The following is a 25640-nucleotide window of genomic DNA, read 5'->3' on the forward strand; positions in this document are numbered from 1 at the left end:
CTGCCATCTCCAAACAACTTCACACAAAGGGCACAGCTGTGGCTTTTGCCAGCTCTTGCTCTGTGCACTCACCAGCTCCAGCCTGGAAGCAGCCAGGGCTTGAAATGGTGGGAGCAATCCTTTCGTTCTGTCATTGTGACTTTTCCTGCCTTCATGAACTCCATAGGTCTCTCCTCCTCTTCCCCTGAGCTCTAGCAGCCCCAGCTTGGCTGTCATTGCTTTTTTTCTTTTTAAAGATGACTGGTAAGGGGATCTTAACCCTTGACTTGGTGTTGTCAGCACCACACTCTCCCAAGTGAGCTAACCGGCCATCCCTATATAGGGATCCGAACCTGCGGCCTTGATCTTATCAGCACCATACTCTCCCAAGTGAGCCACGGGCCGGCCCTTGTCATTTCTTTTTAATAGTTGTAAATTGGTTTATTTGTGGGAGAGAGTGACACTGGGGACTGTCTATTCTGCCATCTTGACTGGAAGCCAGAATGTTTTTTTAGTTGATTTTCCTTTGCATGTAATATTTTCCCACTTAGCCATCCACACTGTAGCACTCAGCTGACTAGAGACGTTTGTTTTTTCATTTGTTTATCCAGCAGGAATTTATTCACAGACACTGAGGTAGGTACTCATGATATAAAGATGAATAACACAAAGTTCCAGATCTCCAGGAGGTTAGTCTAGCAGCGGGAGACAGGTTGTAAACTGAATGAGAAAAGGTCATAGTAATAGTATACATAAGACACTCTGAGTTGCATGAGAGCAGTACTTTTTCCAGACTTGGGCAGGCTGAGGCTGGTAGAATCTTCCCCAAGAAGACAGTGCCTGAGCTTTGTCCTGAAGGACAGGTGGCTGTTAGATCTGAGAAAACGGGTCCATCCTATTGACCTGCATAAGAGTCAGATCTTTGATCTTGGCTGTTACTTCCATCTCATTACAAACAATAGAAGCAGTCATTTCAGATGGATACAAAAGTGCAGGTGAAAGAAATGCAGCACAATTATCAACTGCATATGTATAAATGATACATATACAAGTGCTAGGGACTCTCAAGGTGGGGAGGTAGAGGGAGACATGGACTGTTCTCTGTGAAGTCTGGTGGAGGAAGAATGGCATGCCTGAGGCTGGAGGTGATGACAGCAGACTTGTTTGCTTGCTGAGGGTGGAAAATATGAGGTGGAATGATCAATCCAAATGGAGGGCCATAAAGATCATGATTTAGAACATTAATTTGATTTAAGAGGTATTTGGGAACTGTCTTCAGATTGTAAAGACATAGGTGATGTGGACAAGACCATGTTCAGGAATTATTCTTGCTGCTGTGCTTATATCTTGCTGGTTTTCTTCCTGTCTGTCTAGTTCCTAGTTTTTTACTAAATATAGGTATTTTGTAAACAGTGCCACTTAGTCCACTTCTTCCACTACAATGTTACTTTTCAAACTGTGCTTCTAGGTGCCCCTCAGGCTTTGCTGGACTAGCAGGAGAGGGAAATCAAGGTGGTCCTGACCTCATCTATCCCCAGGCCAATGCATTTCAACTTGTTCTCTATATTGTAGTTCCTAAAAAAATAATAATAATAATGAAGAGTTTAATATCATGTTTTCATTTTGAAGTTTGGAAAACTCTGCTCTTCATTTTATTTCTGGGCATTTGATCATACACTGTTGACCTCAACTAACTTAGTTATGTAAATGATTAACAAGTGGTGAAAGTGGAGCCCCAGGAAATTGGTAAGAAAGCTACTGTTTTGTCTCCTCTCTCTCACCCTTAGTTTTTTGTTTTTTTCCCTCTTCCTCTATCCCTTCCCTAAACCATTAATACCACCAAAACACCAAGGCTGAAAGCCATTGTTGGCTAATATTTGGTCTAGAGTTGGGTTAGAAACTATGAAGGTGGGTGGATCAGATTGCAGGAGCTGGCTGAGAGAGGATGGAGAGAGTGTATGGAGTACGGGCCGCAGCCAAGCGGGCAGCAGGGGAGTGGACACAGTGTGTGCCGAGGAGCAAGGGCAGCGCAGAGCACAAAGGCAGGCCTCAGTCAGCCCACATTCTTGAGCCAGGGTGGGCTGGGAACCAGATCTGGAGGAAAGGAGAAAGGTTGGCTTGCTGGAAAGAGTCTGCTTCAGGAAAAAGCTGACGAAAATGAGTATGCAAGAAAAGGGGACACTGGGATAGTAGAATAAGCACAAAAAAGAATAAATGTGAATGAAGAAACCTGTTTTTTCTTAATTTCTGTTAATTTTTTATGTGGCAAATTTGGGGTGGGAGGGAGGTGGAATCTTAAGAAAATAATTACCAGATAAAAATTCCCCAGCACCATGCTGTCCACAAGTAAATGTTAAAGGAAAGAGCAAACAGAAGATGGACTATTGTGGGGTTATGGGATTCTCAGTCTCTTCTGATACTGCTTTGGAAAAATTACTTGTAATATTCATCTTGGAAGATTTTGTTATATTAACGTTGAAACATTTCAAATGATGACCAAATTATATTCTAGTGATTATTTGACCTAGACATCTTGAGAACAATACTAAAACTTATTAACTGTTAAAGGATAAGTATTTTTATGAAATACTATTATTATATCTTGATAAATATTTTACTTTACTGGGAAAAGTCAGCATATATTTTGTTGTACAAAGGACATTTAAAAAAATTCTTTCCTTAACACATTTTGCTACTTGTTACTCTGTGTGTGGTACTTTCTATTTCTATGATTTTTTGTGTGTCTCAGTTGTTTCTGGAAAGTTTTTGAAAGTCAAGTTGGAATCAGCCCAAGTTTGTGCCAATTTAGATATAACTAAATTATTAAATTGTACACATTTTATAGTTGCTCCCACTATAAGAGTATCTTCTAGATTTTCTTTTTAGTAGGTCATTGAATCTTTTTTACTTTATGGAGCATTAAGAAATGCATGAAGGAACTTGAATTTAGAGAGGCTGTCTTGCATGTATATCTGGGCATTGGCATTTAGAGTCTATAAAATAAATTGTCAGTGAATGTTTTATTTACCTGTTAGAATCCCAGCTAGCTCATCATGTAGCACTTTTCCAGATATATTGGAATACACTTGATGGTACTGAAATGAAAGTGTAAAGCATTTAATCAAAAATACTTGTGTGTAGATTGCAGGAGGATTTTAATGTCTTATAAGACAACCTGTAGGTATAACTTAGAAGCATAAATTATTTGAAAAGTAAAGCTATTTCACTGTTGTACTTATTTTGTTTTTTGTTTTTGTTTTTGTTTTTGTTTTTTGGTGGCTGGCAGGTACAGGGATAGAAATGCAGTAGGGTTGCAATAGTAAGCAGGTGGCAAGGCAGGCTTCCCCAAGACCTGAAGGAGGTAAGGGCTTTCCCTCCATGCTCATTTTCCAGGTTTGTACTTTTAGTTATATTCACTCTCCTAGGAAATTCCTACCCAGTCTTTTCTTGATACTCTTTTTTTTTTGTATGCTGGTGGTATGGGGATCAAACCCTGGACCTTGGTATTTTCAGCATCACACTCTAACCAACTGAGCTAACTGGCCAGCTCCTACTTATATTTTTTTTTAAATGAGAAAAATAGTCACTCTTTATTGAAATGTATTTTAGGAGGAGAATTGTTATAATGCTTTGCCTGTCTAAATTGCCAAGGTTTTTGATAAAATTGGCAGACTGAATGACAGCCACAAACCCAAGGTTAGACTCAGAGTCAGTTTCTCTTTGGCTTTCTCTCCTATTAAGCCTCCCTTTCATGTGTAGCCAAGTGAAAGTCTCCAAGTGAAATGTAAGCTGTGCAGATCCTCGGAGGCCTTGGCCTGATGAGAGGATGCAGAAGAAAGGCAGTAGTTTGGAAAGCCTGCTGAAGGCATGGAGGGCAGAGGGCCTGGGTGATGACACGACTCTCAGACCTTTCTAAGGAGATGTGTGAGAAGGCAGTGCCTCCACGGGCTCTGGATGGATGGATTTTACCCACAAATGTAGTCCTGGGCTATCAAACCAATTGTTTGGACTTGATCCCTCAGATGTTGCAAAAAGAAAATGTGTTCTTTTATTGCTCTTCCAAGTCGTTTAATCGTTTATCCTTAATCATCTGCAGTCTGTGTGGGAACAAGTCTTTTAAAGATCACTGAACTTTGCTTGATTTGAAATCAGAGTAGAATTCATTTAATGTGGGGAAACCTTCCTTTGAGAAACTTGACACAAACTGGCTTTTTAGCCTCTTAGTATTTGATTGAAAAATAACACTGTAGAAAAACACAGCCAGATGCACAAATGTCTGCTCATGAGTTAGATTGCCATAAGCTTCATGATTCTCTGTGGTTATTGATCACTGAAATAACCTTAGCAATCAAGATTTACCAAGTCAGTGTGTATTAATGAATTTTTGGTTGCATCACAGGAATGTAACCTTAGGTGAATCATAATGTATATCACTGTTGCCATGTCTTCTCACCACTTGTTCTATTAATAAATAATACTTGATGATTTTAGGAACACTTAATAGATTTGCTTTGTGGAAAAGTTAATAAGTCCATTATTTCCACTGGTGTGTGGAAGTGATCTGTAAAGAAACAAATTCCTCTAGTTCCCACATCAGCATGTTACAAAAGAACCATACTATGGGTCATTTGGAATTTTACAGATCTGTTCAAGGAACAATTTAGAATGGTTTCTAAGAGTGCTAAATCTGTATCTTGGTGCCTGGATTTGGCTGGCATGGATTTGAACAGAGTGGGCCAAACAGAGCTAATTGAGGTGGGGAAAAATCGAGAGAACAGGCCATAATGGTGAATAGAGTTATTTGTCACCAAGTTTGTAATAGGATTTTCAATTAATTCATGCAGGTTTCCAATGCCTTACATTAGCGCTGTCAAGATGAACTACAGCCACATCTAAAATGCCATCCCCTATTAAACGGTGCATGTCAGTGAATTTGTAATTTCTTCTGTTCAACCAGAAGATGAATGGGTTCTAATCAGAAAATAAATGTGTGCTTCAGAAACGCACATTTCAAAATCCTGAACACTTCCTAGGAGGAACATTCTTTGCATTGTTATACAGTGAATGTGTACTAAAAATGTAATTGCTATGTGAATTCATCCAAAAGGAAAGCATCCAGCTGACAAATACATTGTCAGGTGCCCCATATCCCTGATGAACAGGCTTCTCACACTGGGCAATGATGACAATGATGATAGTTCACACAAGTAGCACTCACTGCCTGCTGGGCCATTTGGGGGTAGTTTACATACATGTATTCACTAAATTCTCACAACAACCCAGATGAAGAAATTGAGGCACAGAGAGGTTAACCTGCCCAAGAGCGCACAGCTCGTAAGTGGCCAAGTGTGATTCAAACCCAGGCAATCTGGCTCTGATGTCTGCTTCCAACTTGTACCATATACTACCTGATCATAGTCTCATTAGAAATGTTACAAATAGTTAAGTACAGTACTTGTCAGGACTCAACCTCTCTCTTCTCTCACTCCCTCTCCCTCTCTCCCCCCCATAGTAATGTTTTTTGCTATGTTTATTTACTATTATTTCCTCAAACCTAGCTTGGGAAATATTAACTTGTGATATCCAGGCTTCAAGAAATACGTAATATAGTAGAGAATGTAGTGAGGTATCTGTGAGGGTAGAGAAAAATTAGAATTCTTCTTTCCACAAATTTGGACACTGAATGGAATGTGACTGAAGTTCACAGGATTGTGAAGGCCTTGATTTTGTGGTGCGACACTTCCATTCTGGGGAAGCCAAAGGGCACAGCAGAATTGCTTACAAGATTAGGTAAAGGCTGAACATCAGGCATCATGCCATTAGAGGCCAGATCTTAAGGCAGGGTCTAAAGGTCAGAGAACATGTGAGGATGTCAGTACTTCTGGAAAGCTTAACTCCTGTCTTCCCAGAATGTTGGCCTCTCAGGGCAGCTGTAGTTAACTAACCACAGCATCATGTGGACCATGCCAAGTCAAGATGATTGCCAGTAGCATTTTGAGAGCAAGAATTACTTCCTCTTATTCCAAACAAAAATATTTAGTAAAAACGTTTGGCTTACGTGTAGGCCCGAATCTAAATGTCTGACTAGAAGCCAAACTAGTTGTTAATAACTGTGTTATGAAGTTCTATTGCCATCAAGGTATAAAACTTTGATCCACATTTCGGGGTGGGGGGGTAGATATATGAGTAATGCAACTTATTACTCTACTTTGGAAAGATTAAACTTAAAAAATTCAGCTAGTTTAGGCCTTTGCTTTTGCACATAGCTGTCTGCCTGTCTGCCTACTCATGTCCATTTTCTGTACTACTGCCAGACTGATCTCTCTGACATGTGGTCTTACCATGTCCATCTGTGCTTCAAATCTGTGTGTAACTTACTACCTGAAGGACACAGCAATCTAAACTTTTTAACTTGTCATTCAAGACCCTCCATAAACTGGTCTCCTGCCTACCTTTCCCATACTTTATGTTCCGTAATTCCTCTCCAGGAACACTGCATTCTTTATAATCCTCGGGCCCTCTGTACAACATGCTACTTCACCTCCATGACTTTGCTGGTCCTGTCCCCTCTGCCTGGAATGCTGTTACTTTACTTTTCATTCCTCCACTCCAACTTTGCCTGGCTAGCTCCTATGGATCCTTTAAGACTTGGGGAAGTGTTTCATTTCCCACCTACCAAACCCAGAGACCTGTGTTCTCTGCTCCCATAAGCAGTGTGCATATGTCTATCATTACATTGTTTATACATTAATTGTTTTATCATTATTTCTAATATCCTGTCCCTTGAGGAAGAGAACTGTAGCTTGCTTATTCCTCTTTAAATCCTCAGTACTAGAACATTGCCTGATAAACAGTAAAGACTCGATAAATGTTTTCTGGATGAATGAATAAATGAATAAGAACATGAAAAGCAAGAACACTGTAATCTTGTTCAGTGAATTATTATAGACATGTTTGATTTGCCATTTATCCTTTGAATCAATGATAGGCAGCAGTTCCCCAGAGAGGCCAGAGATGTTAAAGTGACAACTAATGCTCAAGAATGGGCACCTCCAATGCCATTGGGAAGTATCATATTTAATCCATTTGATGATTAAATTGCTTTGGGAATGCATGCACAATTTTAAGCTTGCTATTTAAAATCATAGTGCAGTGCAGTAACATTTAAAACTTCATCTCTTAGCTCACTCAACAGTGCTCTTTAACCAAAGAGCAAAGTTGAGTGATCTAAGACTGTCAAAGACCAACCATATGTCTTCTGTACACTTACAGATTATAAACTCTGAGAGGGCAGGGACTGTGCCTGTCTTACTCACTGTATTCTAGACTCTGGCACAGAGTAAACCCTCATTAAATGCTTGTTGAGTTCATAAAAAGAATAATATCTACTGCCCACATTAAAAGCAGTATCAGGAAAAGGTTTGCCCAAAAGCCAAACTCTGATATTTATTAATCAAGCTTAAGAGCAGTTAGTACGTTAATGAGCTTCTGTTTAAATCTTTCTTCTCAGTGATTATTATTTATCCTGATGAATAAAATAATGTAGAAAATTAAGGGTTATTTTATGCATTTTAAAATTTTATACCAGGGAGTGAGACTCAGAAGTCATATGTTCATGTACTAATAACCTTGAACAAGATAAGCTTAGGAATAAAAGGCTAAATCATGGCTAGTGCATGAGTATCCTACTGTTCTTATCCCACTTCCGACATTTGTTTTGTATTTGCTATTTATTGATACACATATGTATTTCGTTGTGAGGTGCTCACACAGAGGAATCCGGAACCAGTGTTAGTATAACAGCTCTTTATTAGTTGACAGCTCTTTTTGGTGTTGCAGCTCTTAGTCCACAGTTCTTTTTGATGTTACAGCACTTTATTGCTTGCAAGCAAGGAGAGCAGGAGGGTCAGACTAGTATCTCCAGAATGAGGGAAAGAGCCCTCCTTATATAACCCAAAGTCTCCTGCCTAAGTTCCCATTTAGGTCCTCTTATGCAAATGAAGGATGCAAGTCTGTTAGTTCAGATTGGTTGGCTATGAAACGTAGCTCATTGGTCAGTTCTGGAGCCTAATTTGCATGGGTGCAGGAAGCAGGAAGCAAGCTGGATTACAGAAGCGAAAGTTCGTGGTTAGGTCAGCCAAGCATAAAATGTCTAAAACAGTTTCTCCAGCAACAGGGGGCAGGTTTAACAAACAGAAAGTACTCAGGGTTCCCTGCTTCAATATCATTTTATGTGTGAGATTTTCTTCAAAGAGTGAAGTGTGGATTTGTTCTTGACTTAAAAACAATGATCAGTTATATGTTCAGAGACAATTTTGTACTATTCTTTCATTAAAATTTATCTCTTTCTTTAAGGGTATACCTCAGTTACCATGTGCCAAAGCATTATACAACTACGAAGGAAAAGAGCCTGGAGACCTTAAATTCAGCAAAGGTGACATCATCATTTTGCGACGACAAGTGGATGAAAACTGGTACCACGGGGAAGTCAATGGGATCCATGGCTTTTTCCCCACCAACTTTGTGCAGATTATTAAACCGTTACCTCAGCCCCCACCTCAGTGCAAAGCACTTTATGACTTTGAAGTGAAAGACAAGGAAGCTGACAAAGATTGCCTTCCATTTGCAAAGGTAAAGTTAGAATGAGATTCTTTTCAGTTTGCCAGCTATTTCTCTGTATACGGGAATATGGTTTGTATTTCCTTTTGCAAAAAGATATAATAGTTATGTGTGAACTGTCTCATTGTGCTTCTAAAAACACCTGGAAGCAGTTTTCTTTAAGTCACAAGGAAGGTAATTTTGTGTATAGACTTTTGATATGAAAGATAATTTTGGTTGATGTTCTATGTGGTATCTTTTTTGTAGTTGAGCCTAAAATTATTTCTAAGCCACTTTAAAGGGTATGTGTGCCACTCGAGAATTTTAAAGTACTGAATTACGAATAACAAAATGAAATGTTATTTCCTTATTTTATATGTAAATTTCTTTACTTAAAAGCACACAGAAATATATCTACTGAGTTGATAAAATAGTTGGGATTTTAAGCAGAACATTGTGTTTTTTGTATAGATAAGCAGTAGGATATACATTTGAATGGGCAATTGATGTACTATCAGAGAGAAAATGAGAAGCAACTGAGAATCAATCTAAAATAGAAATTCAAGAGGCTGGGGTGGATAGCATTTGAGGTTGCAACTTGTGGGTCTAAATAAAATAAGCAGCCAGGCCCTTTTGTAGAAGGAGTTCATGGCTTTACAACTCTCTGAAAGGATGCCAATTGACGGATAGTTAACATTTAGTCCTTGAAAACATTGAATTCATGTACTAAAAATGTCATAGCATTTTTGTTCACGTACTCTTAAAACTTGAGTCCCTTTATTGAAAAGGAAAATTAAATAAACTTAATGGGATCAGGTAAACTGATGATTTGCTGTTTCTTCAGGATGATGTTCTGACTGTGATCCGCAGAGTGGATGAAAACTGGGCTGAAGGAATGCTGGCAGACAAAATAGGAATATTTCCAATTTCATATGTTGAGGTAAGTTAATATGTAGAAACTTGAATCATATTAGTATTCAGCTTAGGAAATAAATCTTAATTATGCAATTTGAGTATTAAGAAGTCCTTACAATACAAAGCACCAGGAATGCCCTGTTTCAGATCACTGGGTGGATTAGGAAATATTCCTTTATCCTGTCCTGCAATTATTGAAGACTGAGAAATGTTTGAAACTCTTTGTCTCCCTGCTAAAAGCATTCCTTTGTCTTGTTAAACGTTGGTGGATGCTGTCAGTCACCTATATATTTCCAGGTGTTCCATTCCATTTGCTGGCTTTGGGATCAGAAAGTTGGTAAAGTTCCTGAGTAAGGTGGCAGATTAGTGTACTTATTTATTTGTTTACTTATTTCTTTCATTATCTGCCACATCATCAGAACTAGAAAAGTGCTTTACAGAGTAGACCTTCAATAAACTTGTATTAAGTAAATGAGTAATGAATCTCCCTCCATCTCATCCAAGCAACTACTTAGCCGCCTCCCCGCCTTTTAATCAGCTTTACTCAGAAATCTTGTGGTGAAGCCTTGACTCAGTGAAGTCTTTTTAGAGAATATGTATAAAGTAACATAATTGTATTATTTAAAAAAATACATTAAAAATGAACTAAGAAGTTACAGTTTACAGTAGATTTCATTACATCATATATATTAAATGTCTTTTAGTAATAAGAATTTATGGGTGAAAACAAAATTGTAGCCATTTTAAAAGAATGCAGCAGACCAAACAACCATACAAGGTTAGCAGAGGCCACATGAAAGGCTTCTAGGAAGAAGTGAGATCTTAGTAGATATTTATGCAATGAGTAAATAGGGGTTAACCAAGAGAAATGGAAAAGGTGCATTTTAAGGCCGGAAGAACGTCCAGGTAGGGAGACCAGCATGCATAAAGCCAAAAAGTAAGAGAGCACAAATTGCTTGGGGAATTGAAAGTAATTCTATTATTTAAAATATCAAAGCACATATCTTAAGCATGTAAAAAAGAAAAACCACCATCACTTATTTTGCCATTATTTTATCGAAGGCGTTTGTTTTGGCATGATTCTGAAAACTAAAATGACAAATTATCATTGTAGCCAGCATTTGGTTTCCTCCACATACAGTGAGGTTGCCAAAGTTTTTATAAAAAATCAGTTTGACTACTGTATATCCATGGGAAAGTAATTTAAAACGTGTATGGGTCTTGAATTTTATCCATATCCTTCAGATGTTCTTGTTTATTGAAATATTTTTTCCTCCTTTGAAACTAAACAACAGAAAAAAAAAATCCTTAACTCTCAGGCAGTTCTTCCTGTGTATTATTTATATATTCTAACTGTGGGCCTTGGAAAACTACAAGCATTTCCAAGTATTTGAATAGTTACACTGAAGAGCAAAGGTAAGCACAAGATTAGTAATGTAAACTTGTCTTTACTTGTTAGTATTATCAATGTTACATACCGATACTTGGTTTGTAATGCATGAAAAAGCATTGTTATCTTTTTGTTATTGGGCAGGTGTAGAAAATTGCACAGATAGGCATAAAAGATTCACCAATGGCAAGTCACTTAGAATCACTCAAGTCATTAGGATCATTTACTCTGGCTTAAATTGAAAAGATAAACTCCTGCCCAAGTGGAAAGTATTTTCATTCTTCTACCTCTTCTTTCAAGTGAGTGTTTTCCTCATTTTAACCAGAATTTAGCAGGTGAGAGGTTGTAAACAACTCATCTATCTCTGGGAGCATACGGGCATTACTTTAATGTCAAGCCATCAGATTCAGTCTCCTGACAGGGAGCAGAGCATTTGGGGATTAGTGACACCCACTTTAGCCTGTAGGGGAATAAAGTGGAGGCAGATTTCAGTTGCAACCTACCAAAATTTTCCTGTTTCAATAATAGAGACTGTCTTACAGGGCAGCCTCAGGTGTGGCAAAGCAAGCTATAGGAATAAAAAACTAGGTAGGGCTTTTTCCTGATTAATGGTCTTCCTCTTGCTATATAAACCATTTTGTTTGGCCTACTTTAGGGCCCAGATAGTCCCCAACATAAAAACAGGCTGCATTAACAAAATTTATTTGTAAATAATTTCCTTTTATCTTATAAACAAATATTTAAGTCTCCATCAGTGTTGGGCGCTTTTATATTCAAAGTGTTGCCGAAAACTCTTATCTCCCAGAGGTTTTGAGAAGATTGAATAAAACAATATATCTAAAAGAGTCGGGCACCACTATATCTTATGCCTAGTGGTTTGGAGCTCAGATTAAACCCATAACCCAGAGTATGCCACAGTATAGTAATTATCAGATAAAAGAACTCTCCACCATTTATAATGAGGGAAATGGGGTTAGAATTTAATTCTGAGTCTCCAGAGCAACACCTTTATTTGCCGTGCGCCTGTCAACAGAAGCTGAAACTCCCCCTTGACTCCTACTGATAGGCTTTGATAGGGGTAGGATTATGGACCTGGAGTCTCATTTTATTTTGATTTTACTTCGATGGACCTGAAGTGGAATCTATGATCAGAGGTTCAAATGTGGAGTTATGGAATTTGGGGATAAGGTAAATTGAAAGGAGGTAAACATTGGAGGTGGGTAAAGAGAGGATTGAATTGGAAGATTGAGATGGTGAGAAATGCTGCTGGAATACTTTGCCCTCCCTTCCTGCCTTCAGTTATCCTTTCTCTTCTCCATAACTGTGGACTGTGATCTCCACCTGCATTGGAATAAGGTGATAAAACAGTGTTGGTGGTATAGTGACTTGCAAACAAATCTCATCTTATTGTAGTAAAACAATACTTTGCTTTACTTTGCTTATTAAAATAAAAAACAAAATTCTTCAAGGAATGAGCAGGGGGAAAATGGCTATGTAAGTGGCTCTGAATTTGTTCCCTGAAGTTCTTGTCTGGCTCTTAAGATGAGGGTTCTCTTGCTTGGATCACATTCACCTTTCCCCTCGGAAGAGTACTTCATCAGACCCCTCTCTGGTCAAGCTTTAAAGGTTGTGGATTCCCTTCTATTTAGACAGGCTCTTCTGTGATTCGAGCAAGTTGGAAAGTGGTGAGGGGTAAGAGTTTCACAGGACAACCCAGGGAATTCTTGAAGACACCTTGCCAGGATATGTATAAAAGGGCATATCTATCAAGGACTGAATGCAGTTAGAAAAAAAAAAAGAAAAATTAGTAGCCTGCTTTTTTCTTTGTTTACAAATACCAGTTTTCTACAAAATAGAATGGAAGATTTTAACAGCCCCATTAATTTGGAACTGACTCATTCAAGTTTATCATTCATTTGGACAAGGATGGCATGATTCTTAGCAAGCAAAAGGTTTGAATGAAGAAAATGCTAAATATGAGATTTTGGATATTTTTCAAACATAATTGTATATTGTAGGCTTATGGTGAACTATACATTTTTATTGTTTCTCATTTTCATTCCTAGTCATTTGTTTGAAATATCACTTACCCAGTTTTTTCAACAACAAAAAAGTTATTTAGCAAATTGCCCCTATGCTATAGATAATTTAAAGATAAGCATTTCTTATATGCAGATGGCATGAAGAAGGAGTGGCCTAATAGACAGCTGTTCTTACCCTTCAGTTACTGCCAGAAAGAAGGGCTACATTTCTCATTCTTTAGATTGTACCTCAGACGTCACTTCTGACAGACTTTCCCTCACTACCTTATCTAGAATAATTCCTCCTGTTGACTTGCTTTACCTCAAACACATAGTGGCGTGGTAGTGGGAGAAACTAGACTCTGGAGCCAGATGGCTGGGATTCAGGTCTTGGCTCTGTCACTAATTATCTGAGTGACTTTGGAACTGGTCTCATTTGTAAAATGAAAGAACCTCTTCATAGGTGAATTAATTCCAGTGATACCTAAGAACAGTGCCTGGCGCCTGGTAAGAGCTGTGTAAGTGATGGCTATAATTATTATCACCGCTGCTATTATTATTCCTTCATACCACTTTTTTCTGTCTTTACTTCAGGTTATTTGTTGATGTGGTTACCAGCTGGCCCCCAACTCTCTCTTCCTACATTAGAATGTGAGCCCCTGAGGGCCAGAGCTTTGTCTTTCTGGTTTACCTTCGTCTCCTGAGGTCCTCACACAGCACCTGCACATAGTAGGCTCTCAGTAAATATTGGTTGAATGAATGAATGAATGAGCAGCCTAGGAACTTTTATAATTAAAGTCTAAATCAAAACCAAACTGGTTTATAGATTTTGCCAACTTTTACATTTTTAAGCTACTACTCCCATCATTCACTGCTGAGGCATTTATTTCATCATTGGTTTATTTTGGTGTTACATCAGGAAGTTACATTCCTCAGAGCCAGCAGGTCTGTGTGACCTTAGTGAGATTTTTTTTTAACTAGACTGAATTAGTCTTTGGTTATGCCTATTGTAGAATTTTCCCAGACTAAAGTAATGGTGGACATACTTTATGTATTAGATCTTGTAACCTCTACTAATTATTATTTTTTTTTAAATATAAAGAAGACTCCCCCATGGAGGCAGTGTTGGGAAGAGGTTGATCAAAGGATACAAAATTTTAGTTAGATAGTAGGAAAGAGTTCAAGACATCTCTTGTGTAATATGGTGACTATAATAAATAACAATGTATTGCATTCTTGAAAAATGTGAAGAGAGTAGATTTTGAGTGTTCTCACCACAAAAATAATAACTATGTGAGATAATATATATATGTTAATTAACTCAATTTAACCATTCCACATTGTATACCAGGGGTCTTAACTCTATTTTTCCATGAACTGTTTGAAGTACTCTTGTATAACATTTCAAAACATCAAGTTGTACATGACAAATATATACAATTGTGTCAATTAAAAAAATAAAACATTAAAAAAACATTTCCTGGGGCCAGCCCGGTGGCGCACTGCTGCAGTGCACCGCTTGGGAGCGCGGCGGCACTCCCGCCGAGGGTTCGGATCCCACATGCAGACCGGTTCCTGCTCACTGGCTGAGCGAGGTGCGGGTGGGACACTGAGGGTTGCGATCCGTTGCCGGTCCCGGTCTGGTACTGGCGCGACACTGAGGGTTGCGATCCGTTGCCGGACACGAAAAAAGACAAAAAAAAAAAAAAAAAAACATTTCCTGATACTTTCTGTGATGAATTTTCACCTGTTTGAGATTATCCCTTTGGCTTACTTTGAGCAGAGGTAGGGTAGCCTTATTGTCAAGGATCCTCATTTTTTAAATAACTTGAGTTGTAAGTTATATAGAGTAAACTGCACATATTTGAAATGTGCCATCTTGAAAGATAAGTATTGCATGATCTCACTCATAGTGGGATCTTTATAAAAAGAAAGGATCCCCACACCAGTCAGCCAAAAAAAAAAAAAAAAAGTGGTTATCATAGAAGTAGAGAGTAGAATAATGGTTGGGGGGATAAGAAGTAGTGGACTAACAGGTACAGAACTATGCTATCTACCCTAAGTGAATCACTGTGCAGTATATGCATATATTGAAGCAACACACTGTACACCACAAATATTTCTAGTAAATGTTAAAATAAAAATAATAATTATGCAATCTGATCAGAGGTTGTTTCCAACTTTTTGAACAACCCATAGGCAAATTAAGAGACAGTTCTCTGGCTATGGAATAGAATGTGTCAACAGCCTTAACAATAGAAAATCAAATGTGTAAGACTCAGAGAGCACAGTGGCCTTAAGGGTAGGAGTGCTAGCTTCCTCCTCTGCAGAGTTAGGGAACTGGAAGATACCATCTGTGTTCCAAAGAATAAGTGGAGGTTTAGGTACATAGTTTGAAGTTGCCAAGGTGACATTGTAGGAACTAAGAATAACACTGTTAGCTTTATTTTTTAACTTAAAGCCTTTCCTCTAGAGAATGATAGCAGAAGGGCAAAATAATAGTCTTTGATCTAATAATGAAAGGGTTGGTGGCACTATATAAAAAGATATTCCATCATTCATAGTTTTGGATGTATTATTTTCCTTTAAAACTAAAATGTGAAATCAGTGTTTATAAAAGAAATTTAGGGAAATTGTGGGGAAGTTGGAAAGAGAATTACAATATTGCTTAGCATCCAAACTTTCCCTTCAATTCTGAAGTAAATTAATTTTTATAAGTGAAATTTAGAGATATTGTTGAGAAATCAGTAAGGAAGGAATTACTCTGTTGCTTAGCACCATACTTTCATCCTTAATTCTGATTGAATACATAGCATCTACTTTAGAGTAACTTTTTTTTAAACACTGTGGGCTATGCCCCACAGTTTGGGTTTTTATATCTTCTGATTGTTACCAGCTTGATACAAGTAATTGTTAGTTTTTCTTCTGCCACAATGATAGAAAGAAAAATGGGCACTGGCTCCTGAAGTTCTAAAGGCAAAGGCAGGTCTCCTGAGCTCCAGGAACAGCACTTAATATATATGGCTTGAGACTCAATCTGAAATGGAGTTCTTTAGGTTAGGTAAGAAACTTTATATAGGACAGTTTATGTTCCACTTATTATTCAGCAGCCTCTTTCTAATTTAAGAGTTTCCTTTTGTTTTCCATCAGGAAAACATTCAGGGAACTGAGATTCTAAAAATCAGTTAATGTTTAGAGTTCTCACTGCATGAATGGACAGTTTCCGGAACTCTGGGTGGTTTTATACAACATAAAAATGCAGATCTCCTACATAGCCTTAATCAGAAGCCTAGGATAATGACCAAATGGTGCGTAATGTCCACAATGATTCCCTAGAGAATCCCCAAATTCTTTAGCCTGGCCATATTCCCCTACACGTACCCAGGGCCCTAGCTAAGTTTCCTGATCATTCCTGGAAAACATACCTTGGAATTGCTGCCTTTACAGCTTATCTGGGGTATTTTTTTTGTCAACATGTGTGGAAAGATGCTCACCCTTTCTTCAAGATCCAAATACATTCCATCACTTCTCATGAAACCTTTATCTCCTAATTCTCCTGTGCAACAAAACAAAGTCTATGAAACAAAACCAAACCAAAAACAACACATCTCCTTGTTTCAAACTTCTACGATACTCAGTTTGTGCCATTCCTGTAGACCTGGCACATGCTAAGAGTGCAATTATGTGTGTAGATGTTTATTGTTTTCCTGTGTTCCTTGAGAGCAACATCTCATATAAAGAATGTTTTTAATCATTTTATTTCTATAATATAATCACATCCCAGAATAAAGGAGATGAATAATCCTAAGTCTCATCACTTATAATTTTGGTAAATATCATTCTATTCTTTTTCCTTATGCTTTAATGATACTATACACATGATTTTACCTTTCTCCACATAATTGTAGTACTGCTAACCATCGTTTTTTATGACTATGCAATAAACACTCTAGTGACTAAACCATAATTTAGTTAATTATTTTCACCATTTCTTAGACAAGTGTCTTGTTTAGGGGCACACACAGCCAGTAATTGAGAAGTGAATCATGGTCTCCGTCCTGCAGTTTATTGCTGCCTAGACTCCTGCCCTGCTCTAGCGTCAGAGCATGCAATAACTAGCCTTCCTAATGGTGCTGCCTAGTCACTGTTATTATCCAGCTTTGTTTGAAAAGTGTATAGGGCATTTTGATTTTTCATAAAAAAATTATGAAAACTTTTCATGTTCTAACATGTTAAGGGTTAATTTTTAGAAATGATTCATTACTCAACAATTTCAGAGATCTTAGATTGCCTCTTTTAAGAGAAAAATCACAAATTAATCAAAACCATAATATTTTAATGAATTTTCAATTTTATTATTTAAAGATTTTATTATATTGCTATATACATCCTAAATTTTGCTAGTAGCTAAGGCTTTAATAAGCAAAGTAGGTTCATGTTAATTAACCAAGTGTTAAGTCATGTCTTATATCCTGTGAAGAAGACTGAATGTTCTATGCTTTTTGGGGCATTTGTGTGCACGTGTGGCATAGAAATGGCTTGAAAGTAGCATCTCGATCATTAAATCAATGGGAAACAAACAAGCCTCTCTATAATGAAATAGAATGTGTTTCAGGAAAATTTTTCCTGAGCATTGTAAAATAACATTGCTTTTTATAAATAAAGTTTAGTGGCAATGTACCTTTTAAGCATCACATATATGCAGGGCAAAAATTTCTCTATATGTTGAGAAGGAAGAAGATCTTAAACAAAAGTGTAAAGTCATGATGGTCAGTATCCTCAGTATTCTTTTTCTGTGCCAGATTCCTTCCTGGTGATCACCTTTCCTTCCCACCCCCTACACACACACACACACACACACACACACTCTCTCTCTCTCTCTCTCTCTCTCTCTCTCTCTCTCTCTCTCTCTCTCGGGCAGGGGAAATACTTATTTGCTGATTTATTAACTGATTACACATCACTGTGGAATTTCTATCAGTGTGTCATTTCACTTGGACAAATTTTTACTTAGAATTTAATGATAATTCCATATTCATAACCTCCTGAGATTTATGTATATTTCTTCTTAAGTATTCCTACCTTTGGTAATGAGGTTTTGGAAAATAAAATGTGTCGTAGGAATGTATACTTTTGGTTAATAGGCATTTCTGATTTACAGTGTTTCTTTGGTGAACAAATATGACATACAAACATACATGCAAAACCTCGTGTATCATCAGATCCAATAAGCACAGTGAAGTGAACTGAGCCCAATTTAAAAATTATCCTTGGTCTGTCTCCTCGGCACCATAATTAGATTGTAGATCTGTTGCTTCAGAAGTAACGGGTATTAGTACCATTTTAGCTTTAGCTTTCAGGGTTGAGCATTCCTCTGTCTTTTAAATTTTTCTGCACATTCACTGTTCACAGCTGTCTCCTCCTTTGCAGTTGCTATTTTCTCTTCCCAGGTCTAGGTCCTCTTTTCTCATGAGTCAGAGAGGATGTGTCTCTGTTTCCCTCTTTTTCCCATTCAGTACTTTGCCTGGCTTATAATAGTCACTCAGAAAACGTCAGGATGAGTAAAGGGCTCCATTAAGTTTCATTCTGGTCACTGAGGACCTGAGGGCTCTGTACCTGACAACAGAAGTCTCTGCCTATTGAGTATTTGGAATGGGATATTTTTGTTTTGGGCTGAGAAAACGTATTTTTACTTCATCTAGGCATAAAACTTCACAGATCATTAAGTCTAACTTCTTGTTACATTGGAGAAATAGGCACACACAAGATAAAGCGACTTGCCTAGGGCAACAATCAAGTTAATGGCAAGCTGGGACTCCTCGGAATAGCAAGAATAACTCATGTTCATATAGCACTTTATAGGTTACAAAGCACTCTAACTGTACTTATTTCCACCTTGGGTATGCAGAATTGATATTACCTTCCCCCTTTTATACAGCTCAGGCAATAGAAGCCATGGAATTTAAATGGTTCACCCAACATTACTCAACCAGTAAGGGCAGAGACTTGACTCAAACCTAAACCTTTCAACCTCAAATTCAGGCTGTTCCTGAAGTTTTCTCTGACATTACCCTTTCCAGCTGCCTAAGTAAGCTAAAATTATTTTTAGGCTTTTAATGATAGGTACCTTCCCTTTGTACCTTACATTTCAAAATCAGAAGCCCTAAAAAGAAAATCGTAGTTTGTTTATTTTATAGCAGCTTTGGCCAATAGAGGTGAAGACAATTAAAATAAGTGAGGAGCTAAGTAACTGATGTTTCACCTTCCTAATCTGGTGCAGCAAGACAGTTACTTTGAAAGTCCTTTTCCCTTGACAGGATGTAGTGAGGTTTCTATCAACAGCCTGTGTTTGTCACTGTCCTCCTGCTTAAATGAGTAAGTAACCCTTGTTATCAGTGAACTACTCCAGGGCTCCAAAGGCTTCAGAAATGTGGGCCATGGTGGTGGGGGTGGGGGTCAGGGAAGTAGTTTCCATCTTCTTTTCTCTCTTCAGCAAATTCTTTGTGTTTAATGAGCCTTAAGAGGACAGCCACCTTGTGATGCAGCTTCTTTCCCTTCATGAGCTATGGAGGGTTTAGAGCTGAGCCATGCAATGACGCATGTTGCTACTGAGCAACTTGAAATGTGGCTAGTCCAAACTAAGATGTGATGTAAGTGCACAATACACATTGGGTTTCAAAGACTTGCTGCAAAAGAAAGGAATGCAACTATCTCAATAACTTTAATATTGATTACATGTTGAAGTGATAATATTTTGGATATATTGGGCTAAATAAAATATACTGTTAAAATTAATTTTACCCGTTTCTTTTTATCTCTTATATGGGCTACCAGAAAACTTAAAATTACACATGTGGCTCATAATTCAGTAGCACAGTGCTGGTTTAGAGGTAGCATTTCCTTCCCTTGATAGTTCTAAAAGACAAACATTTTTATTCATTCCACAAATATTTAAAGAGACCTAAATGGAGCTGCTACCTGAAGGAGGCTTTTGTATCAATTTTAAAAGACTTCGAAGTAATTCCTTCAGTCTCTCAAATTATTTCTGTTCTGTGGGTGAGTCTTGTGTTATTTTTTTTTATTTTTATTTTTTGTCTTTTGTCTTTTTTCCGTGTCCGGCAACGGATCGCAACCCTCAGTGTTGCCCCCGTACCGGACCGGGGACCGGCAACGGGATTGCAAGCCTCGGTGTTGCTCCCGCGCCTCGCTCAGCCAGTGAGCGGGAGCCGGTCTGTATGTGGGATCCGAACCCTCGGACGGGAGCGCCAGCCGCGCTTCCCAAGCGGTGCACTATCCAGTGCGCCACCGGGCCGGCCCTGAGTCTTGTGTTATAAATGAAGACTGAGCTTGCTTTTTTATTTGGGTCATCCAAAAATGAAAACCTTGTTACCTAAATTGCAGGAAAGAATAGAAGACTAATGAGAATATAAATTCCTCACTGCCATTATGTAAAAAGCATTTTGCAAAGGACTATAATGTAAGGCAAAATATTTTCATTTCTGCTAAGAAGATGTAAATTGGCATGAATTTCTATCCCATAGCCTTCATTCACTGTTTTTCTTCGAAGTGGCTGACTTACCTGGGGACAGAACATTGGACCTAGCAATACAGAACAATGTTGAGGGCCGGCCCGGTGGCGCACTGGATAGTGCGCCGCTTAGGAAGCGCGGCGGCGCTGCCGCCCGAGGGTTCGGATCCCACATACAGACCGGTTCCCGCTCACTGGCTGAGCGAGGCACGGGAGCAACACCGAGGGTTGCAATCCCGTTGCCGGTCCCCGGTCCGGTAAAAAAAAAAAAAAAAAGAACAATGTTGAAGTGCTGTGTTTAAAACATGGTTTTACAAAGGTGGCATTTCAAACCAGTGAGGAAAAGATGGACTCTTGTTTAAATGGTGATAGGACAACTGCTGAGCCATGTGGCAAAAACAAAGTGCTATCCCCACCTTATTCTCTACACAAAACCGGATGATCATATGGTTACTGAGATAAAAAAGGAAAGAAAGAAAAAAGGAAGGAAAAAAGGGAGAGAAGGAACCATTAAAATACTAAGAAAAAAGTAGGCTTTCAAAAAAATTATGGAATAAGATTTTTAAAGCATGATGTTAAATTAAGATTTCATAGTGGAAAAGACTGATGAATTTCACATAAAAGAAAAATTTAGGGCCAGCCCGGTGGCACACTGGAGAGTGTGCCGCTTGGGAGCACGGCAGCGCTCCCGCCGAGGGTTCGTATCCCATGTGGAGACCGGTTCCCGCTCACTGGCTGAGCGCGGTGCGGGCGCAACACCGAGGGTTGTGATCCCGTTGCCGGTCCCCGGTACGGGCGCAACACCGAGGGTTGCGATCCTGTTACCGGTCAGTAAAAAAGACAAAAAGGAAAAAAAAAAGGAAAATTTATTTATAACAAACATATTAAGAACAATATTGGAACAATATTTTAAACTTAGACATTTATGTATACACATACATATCATATTGTATAAAGAGCACTTTATAGGATAGACTGTAATATAAATCTATAAGAAAAATACCAACTCAGTAAAAATATGGATAGACTGTGGGAATAAGCAAATCCTAAAAGAAGAAAATAGATGTTTAATCTCATTAATAAATTGAGAAATACAAATTAAAACAATATAATATGGTTTCTTACCTTTCCAACGAATGGAGACAAGAAATGATTGAGTGTGGTTCTGATAACACCAAGGTCCAAGGTTCAATCCCTGTGCTGAACAGCCACCAATGGGTGGGGGGGGAGAAGAAGAAAGAAATGAGAAGAAAAAAAGGGAAAAGACTGATAACACCTAATCTTTTAACGACTCGGAAACAGGGACTTTTGTATTCTATTGGAGTTGATGAAAACGGACACCTTTTTGGAGTGCAATTTGGCAATATTGCTCAAAAAGATATTTTTAAGCTTATACTTTGATCTAACAATTTTACTTTTAGGATACTACCCTGTGGATATCCTTGTTACAAGCATGCCAAGATATATTAAATGATGACATCTCTATACAACAGGATATCATGTTATCAACTAGTCCCTATTGACATGGGAAGATGTTCATGAGATAGTGTTAGGGAGAGAATAGTATGTATTGATTGCTTGGTGTCATTTGTGTTAAAAATTAATATAGTAGATACGTATATAACAACATTTACATTGAAAATATATGGAAGGATATGTTCTAAATTGTTAAATGTGCATACATCTGGGAAATAGATTGGGAGGAAATAGACTGGGAGCAAACAGACGTGCAGAACTAACTGAGGCCTTTTACTTTTTATTTCATAATATTCGACATTCTTTTCTTTTTTTTTATATTTATCAATATACAATGTAGTTGATTTTTGTGTCCCTTTACCAATTCCTCCTTTTTCCCTCTCCCACTCCACCTATCAACACCATACCTGTTCACTTACCTTAACAAGTTCAAGGAATTATTGTGATTGTTGTCTCTTCTTCTTTTTTTTCTCCCCCATTTGTTTGTATATTTATTTATTTATTTTTATTAGCTCCCACATATAAGTGAGAACATGCAGTATTTCTGTTTTTGTTCCTGGCTTGTTTCACTTCATATGTTTTTTTCTAAGTCCATCCATGTTGCTGCAAATGGCAGTATTTCTTTCTTTTTTACAGCAGAGCAGTATTCCATTGTGTAGATATACCACATTTTCCTTATCCACTCATCTGATGATGGGCATTTACGGCTGGTTTCAACTCTTGATTATTGTAAATAACACTGCAATAAACATGGAAGTACAGGTATCCCTTCAACATGATGACTTCCATTCCTTTGGGTATATATCCAGCAGTGGGATAGCTGGGTCATATGGTAGATCTATCTGTAATTGTTTGAGGAACCTACATATCTTTTTCCATAAAGGCTGCACCGTTTTGCAGACCCACCAACAGTGTAGGAGGGTTCCTTTTTCTCCACATCCTAACCAGCCTTTATTATTCTCAGTCTTTTGGATATTAGCCATCCTAACTGGAGTAAGATGATATCTGGTTTTGATTTGCATTTCCTGAAAGCTGAGTGATGTTGAGCATTTTTTCATGTGTCTGTTGGCCATTCATATATCTTCCTTTGAGAAATGCCTATTCAGCTCATTTGCCCATTTTTTAATTGGGTTACTTGTTTTTTTGCTGTTAAGTTGTTAGAGTTCCCTGTATATTCCACATATTAATCAGATATGTTCTGGATATTTGTCAGATGCATATTTTGAAAATATTTTCTCCCACTCTGTTGGTTGTCTTTTCTCTCTGTTAATTGTTTCTTTTGCTGTGCAGAAGCTTTTTAGTTTGATATAATCCCATTTGTTTATTTGTCCTTTGGTTGCCTGTGTTTTGGGGGTCATATTCATAAAGTCTATGCCTAATCCTACTTCCTGAAGTGTTTACCTTATGTTTTCTTTTAGGAGTTTTATTGTTTCTGGACATATATTTAATTATTTAATCCATTTTGAGTTGATTTTGGTATATGGCATGAGGTATGGGTCTAGTTTCATTCTTCCACATATGGATGTCCAGTTTCCCCAGCACCATTTACTGAAAAGGCAGTCTCTTCCCCAGCATGTGGTCTTGGTGCCTTTGTCAAAGATCAGATGGCTGTAGATGTGTGGGTTGATTTCTGTTTCCTGGCTCTGTGTGTCTGTTTTTATGGCAGTACCATGCTATTTGGGTTATTACAGCTTTGTAGTATAGTTTAAAGTCAGTTAGCTACACTATTTTCTTTCTTTTTTTTTTTTTTTTAAAAGATGACCGGTAAGGGGATTTTAACCCTTGGCTTGGTGTTGTCAGCACCACGCTAACCCAGTGAGCAAACTGGCCATCCCTATATGGGATCCGAACCTGTGGCCTTGGTGTTATCAGCACCGCACTCTCCCGAGTGAGCCACGGGCCGGCCCTACACTATTTTCTTTTCAAAAGTAATGAATATATATTACTTTTATAATATGTTTTTAAAGTCTTTATTTGCCTTTTATCAAAGATGATTAGTTCAAGGACAGTCTAGTGGATTGTAAATTAAAATAGTTTCTTTTCAAACCTCCTATTTGTATTCTCTGGTGCTCAAAAGCTAGAGACTGATTCATCTGTAAACTTTCATATAAAGTAGTAACCATTCAACTTAGTTCTCGTTAAAAAAAATTTTCTCTTAAAAAATAGTAAGTCCCATCTTTTAAAAAGGCCATGTTCTCTTTAGCAAAGAGCATAACCACACACCAAACATTTATTTTAATATTTATTTGTTTGTTTTATTTTGGTGGCTGGCCAGTACATATTTTAATACCTCTTAAACTGCCTTGTTCTTGTTATTAATATTATTTTGTCAGTATTTCCTCTCGCTTATTTATACTTCTGATAACTCTCAAAAACAAATTTTTTCTAAATTTTAGGCTTTTCCCTCAAAGAGGAACATAATAACTTTAAGATCAATAAATCCCTTTAGTCCTTGTTTTTAGCTCCAATGTTAGTATACTGAATTTTACCTTGAATACAGCCTAAGTCTTATCAAAGTTTCTTACCAAATGCTCGGAAGGAGGTATTTTAGGTTACAAATTTATTTTGCAGGTGATGAGTGCACTTTTAACATTAAAGGTCATGGTTAGATAAATGTCACACAAAACCCACAATACCGAGCTTGAGCAAATATTCATAAATGAATTTTGTCAAAATTTCGTTAAAAGCTGTCATATCCTTGCTTTCCTATTGTTACCAAAGGTTAAATTACACTTACAACAAAAGCCTCTTTAAGTTTCTGCCTGATTTACCTAATGCCTGTCTCAAATAGTCTTAACTTTATTTTCTCTGAACTTACAAAGGAAGCAAGGAGCAGTGTTTTTTAATACTAACCTCTGCTGCTTCAGAAGAAATTTAAAGTATGACAGAATCTTGCTAACAAATACCATTGTCCATGAGTAAAAATGAAATTCAGGAAAAATATACCAGGCTATTTAGAGGAATAGAAATTAAATAGAAAAATGAACCATGTCTGTTTAAAGTGAGATTATTCGTTATACCTGTGGAGATTTAAAAGGGGGGAAAAAATCAATAGAGGTAAATTAGCTCCCTTAAGGTCACAGTGTTAATTAATGGCTGTGCTAGAACTAGAACTGTGGTCTTCTGTCTGCTAGTTTGCTAATTCTACCACACCATGTTGTGTCTACCTGAATATGCACGCTCCTGCATATAACTGTATTTTTCTAAGCATGCCAACCCTATGGGTCAGCACTTCCACTCCTGCGCATATACCCAGTATCCAGATGAGTACTTATATCTACCAAAAGACATGTACTAGATTATTCATGGCAACATTGTTCTTCATAGCCAAAATCTATTGGAAGGAAGGGCAGGGAGAAAGAAGGAAATAGAACCCAAATATCAGTCAGCGGTAGAATGGATAAATAAATTATAGTATATTCACACAATGGAACATTACACAGCAATTAAAAAGAAAACTACTGATTCATGGAGCAATATGGGTAAATCTCAAAAAGCATATTGTTGAGCAGAAGTAACCAGACATAAGAAATTATGGAAAGCACTTGTGTTATTTTTGTTTGTTTATAAACTCCTTAAAAGCAGAGACCATTTCTTTACATCTGTAGCTCTCCAGCACCTAGCACATTGTCCAGTACGTAATAGGTGCTCAGTGTGTATTTCTTTTAATGGAGTGTATACGATACAGAAAAAATACAAAGGAAACACCAGTATTTTTCTAAAGAGAAAAACA

The 25640-nt window shown here is 37.7% G+C and overlaps 1 protein-coding gene across 1 annotated transcript in view; it reads left to right on the plus strand.

The window, feature by feature from the left end:
* SH3RF1 (SH3 domain containing ring finger 1) overlaps positions 1-25640 on the plus strand; it is a 167599-nt gene that overhangs the window by 96814 nt on the left and 45145 nt on the right. Inside the window, exons 3-4 of the mRNA XM_008570592.1 lie at positions 8335-8610; positions 9422-9517. Of these exons, the coding sequence (XP_008568814.1) occupies positions 8335-8610; positions 9422-9517 (372 nt within the window). The remainder of the gene's footprint in view (positions 1-8334; positions 8611-9421; positions 9518-25640) is intronic.

This window comes from Galeopterus variegatus, unplaced genomic scaffold, assembly GCF_000696425.1.
Source record: "Galeopterus variegatus unplaced genomic scaffold, G_variegatus-3.0.2 Scaffold618, whole genome shotgun sequence".
NCBI lineage: Eukaryota > Metazoa > Chordata > Mammalia > Dermoptera > Cynocephalidae > Galeopterus > Galeopterus variegatus.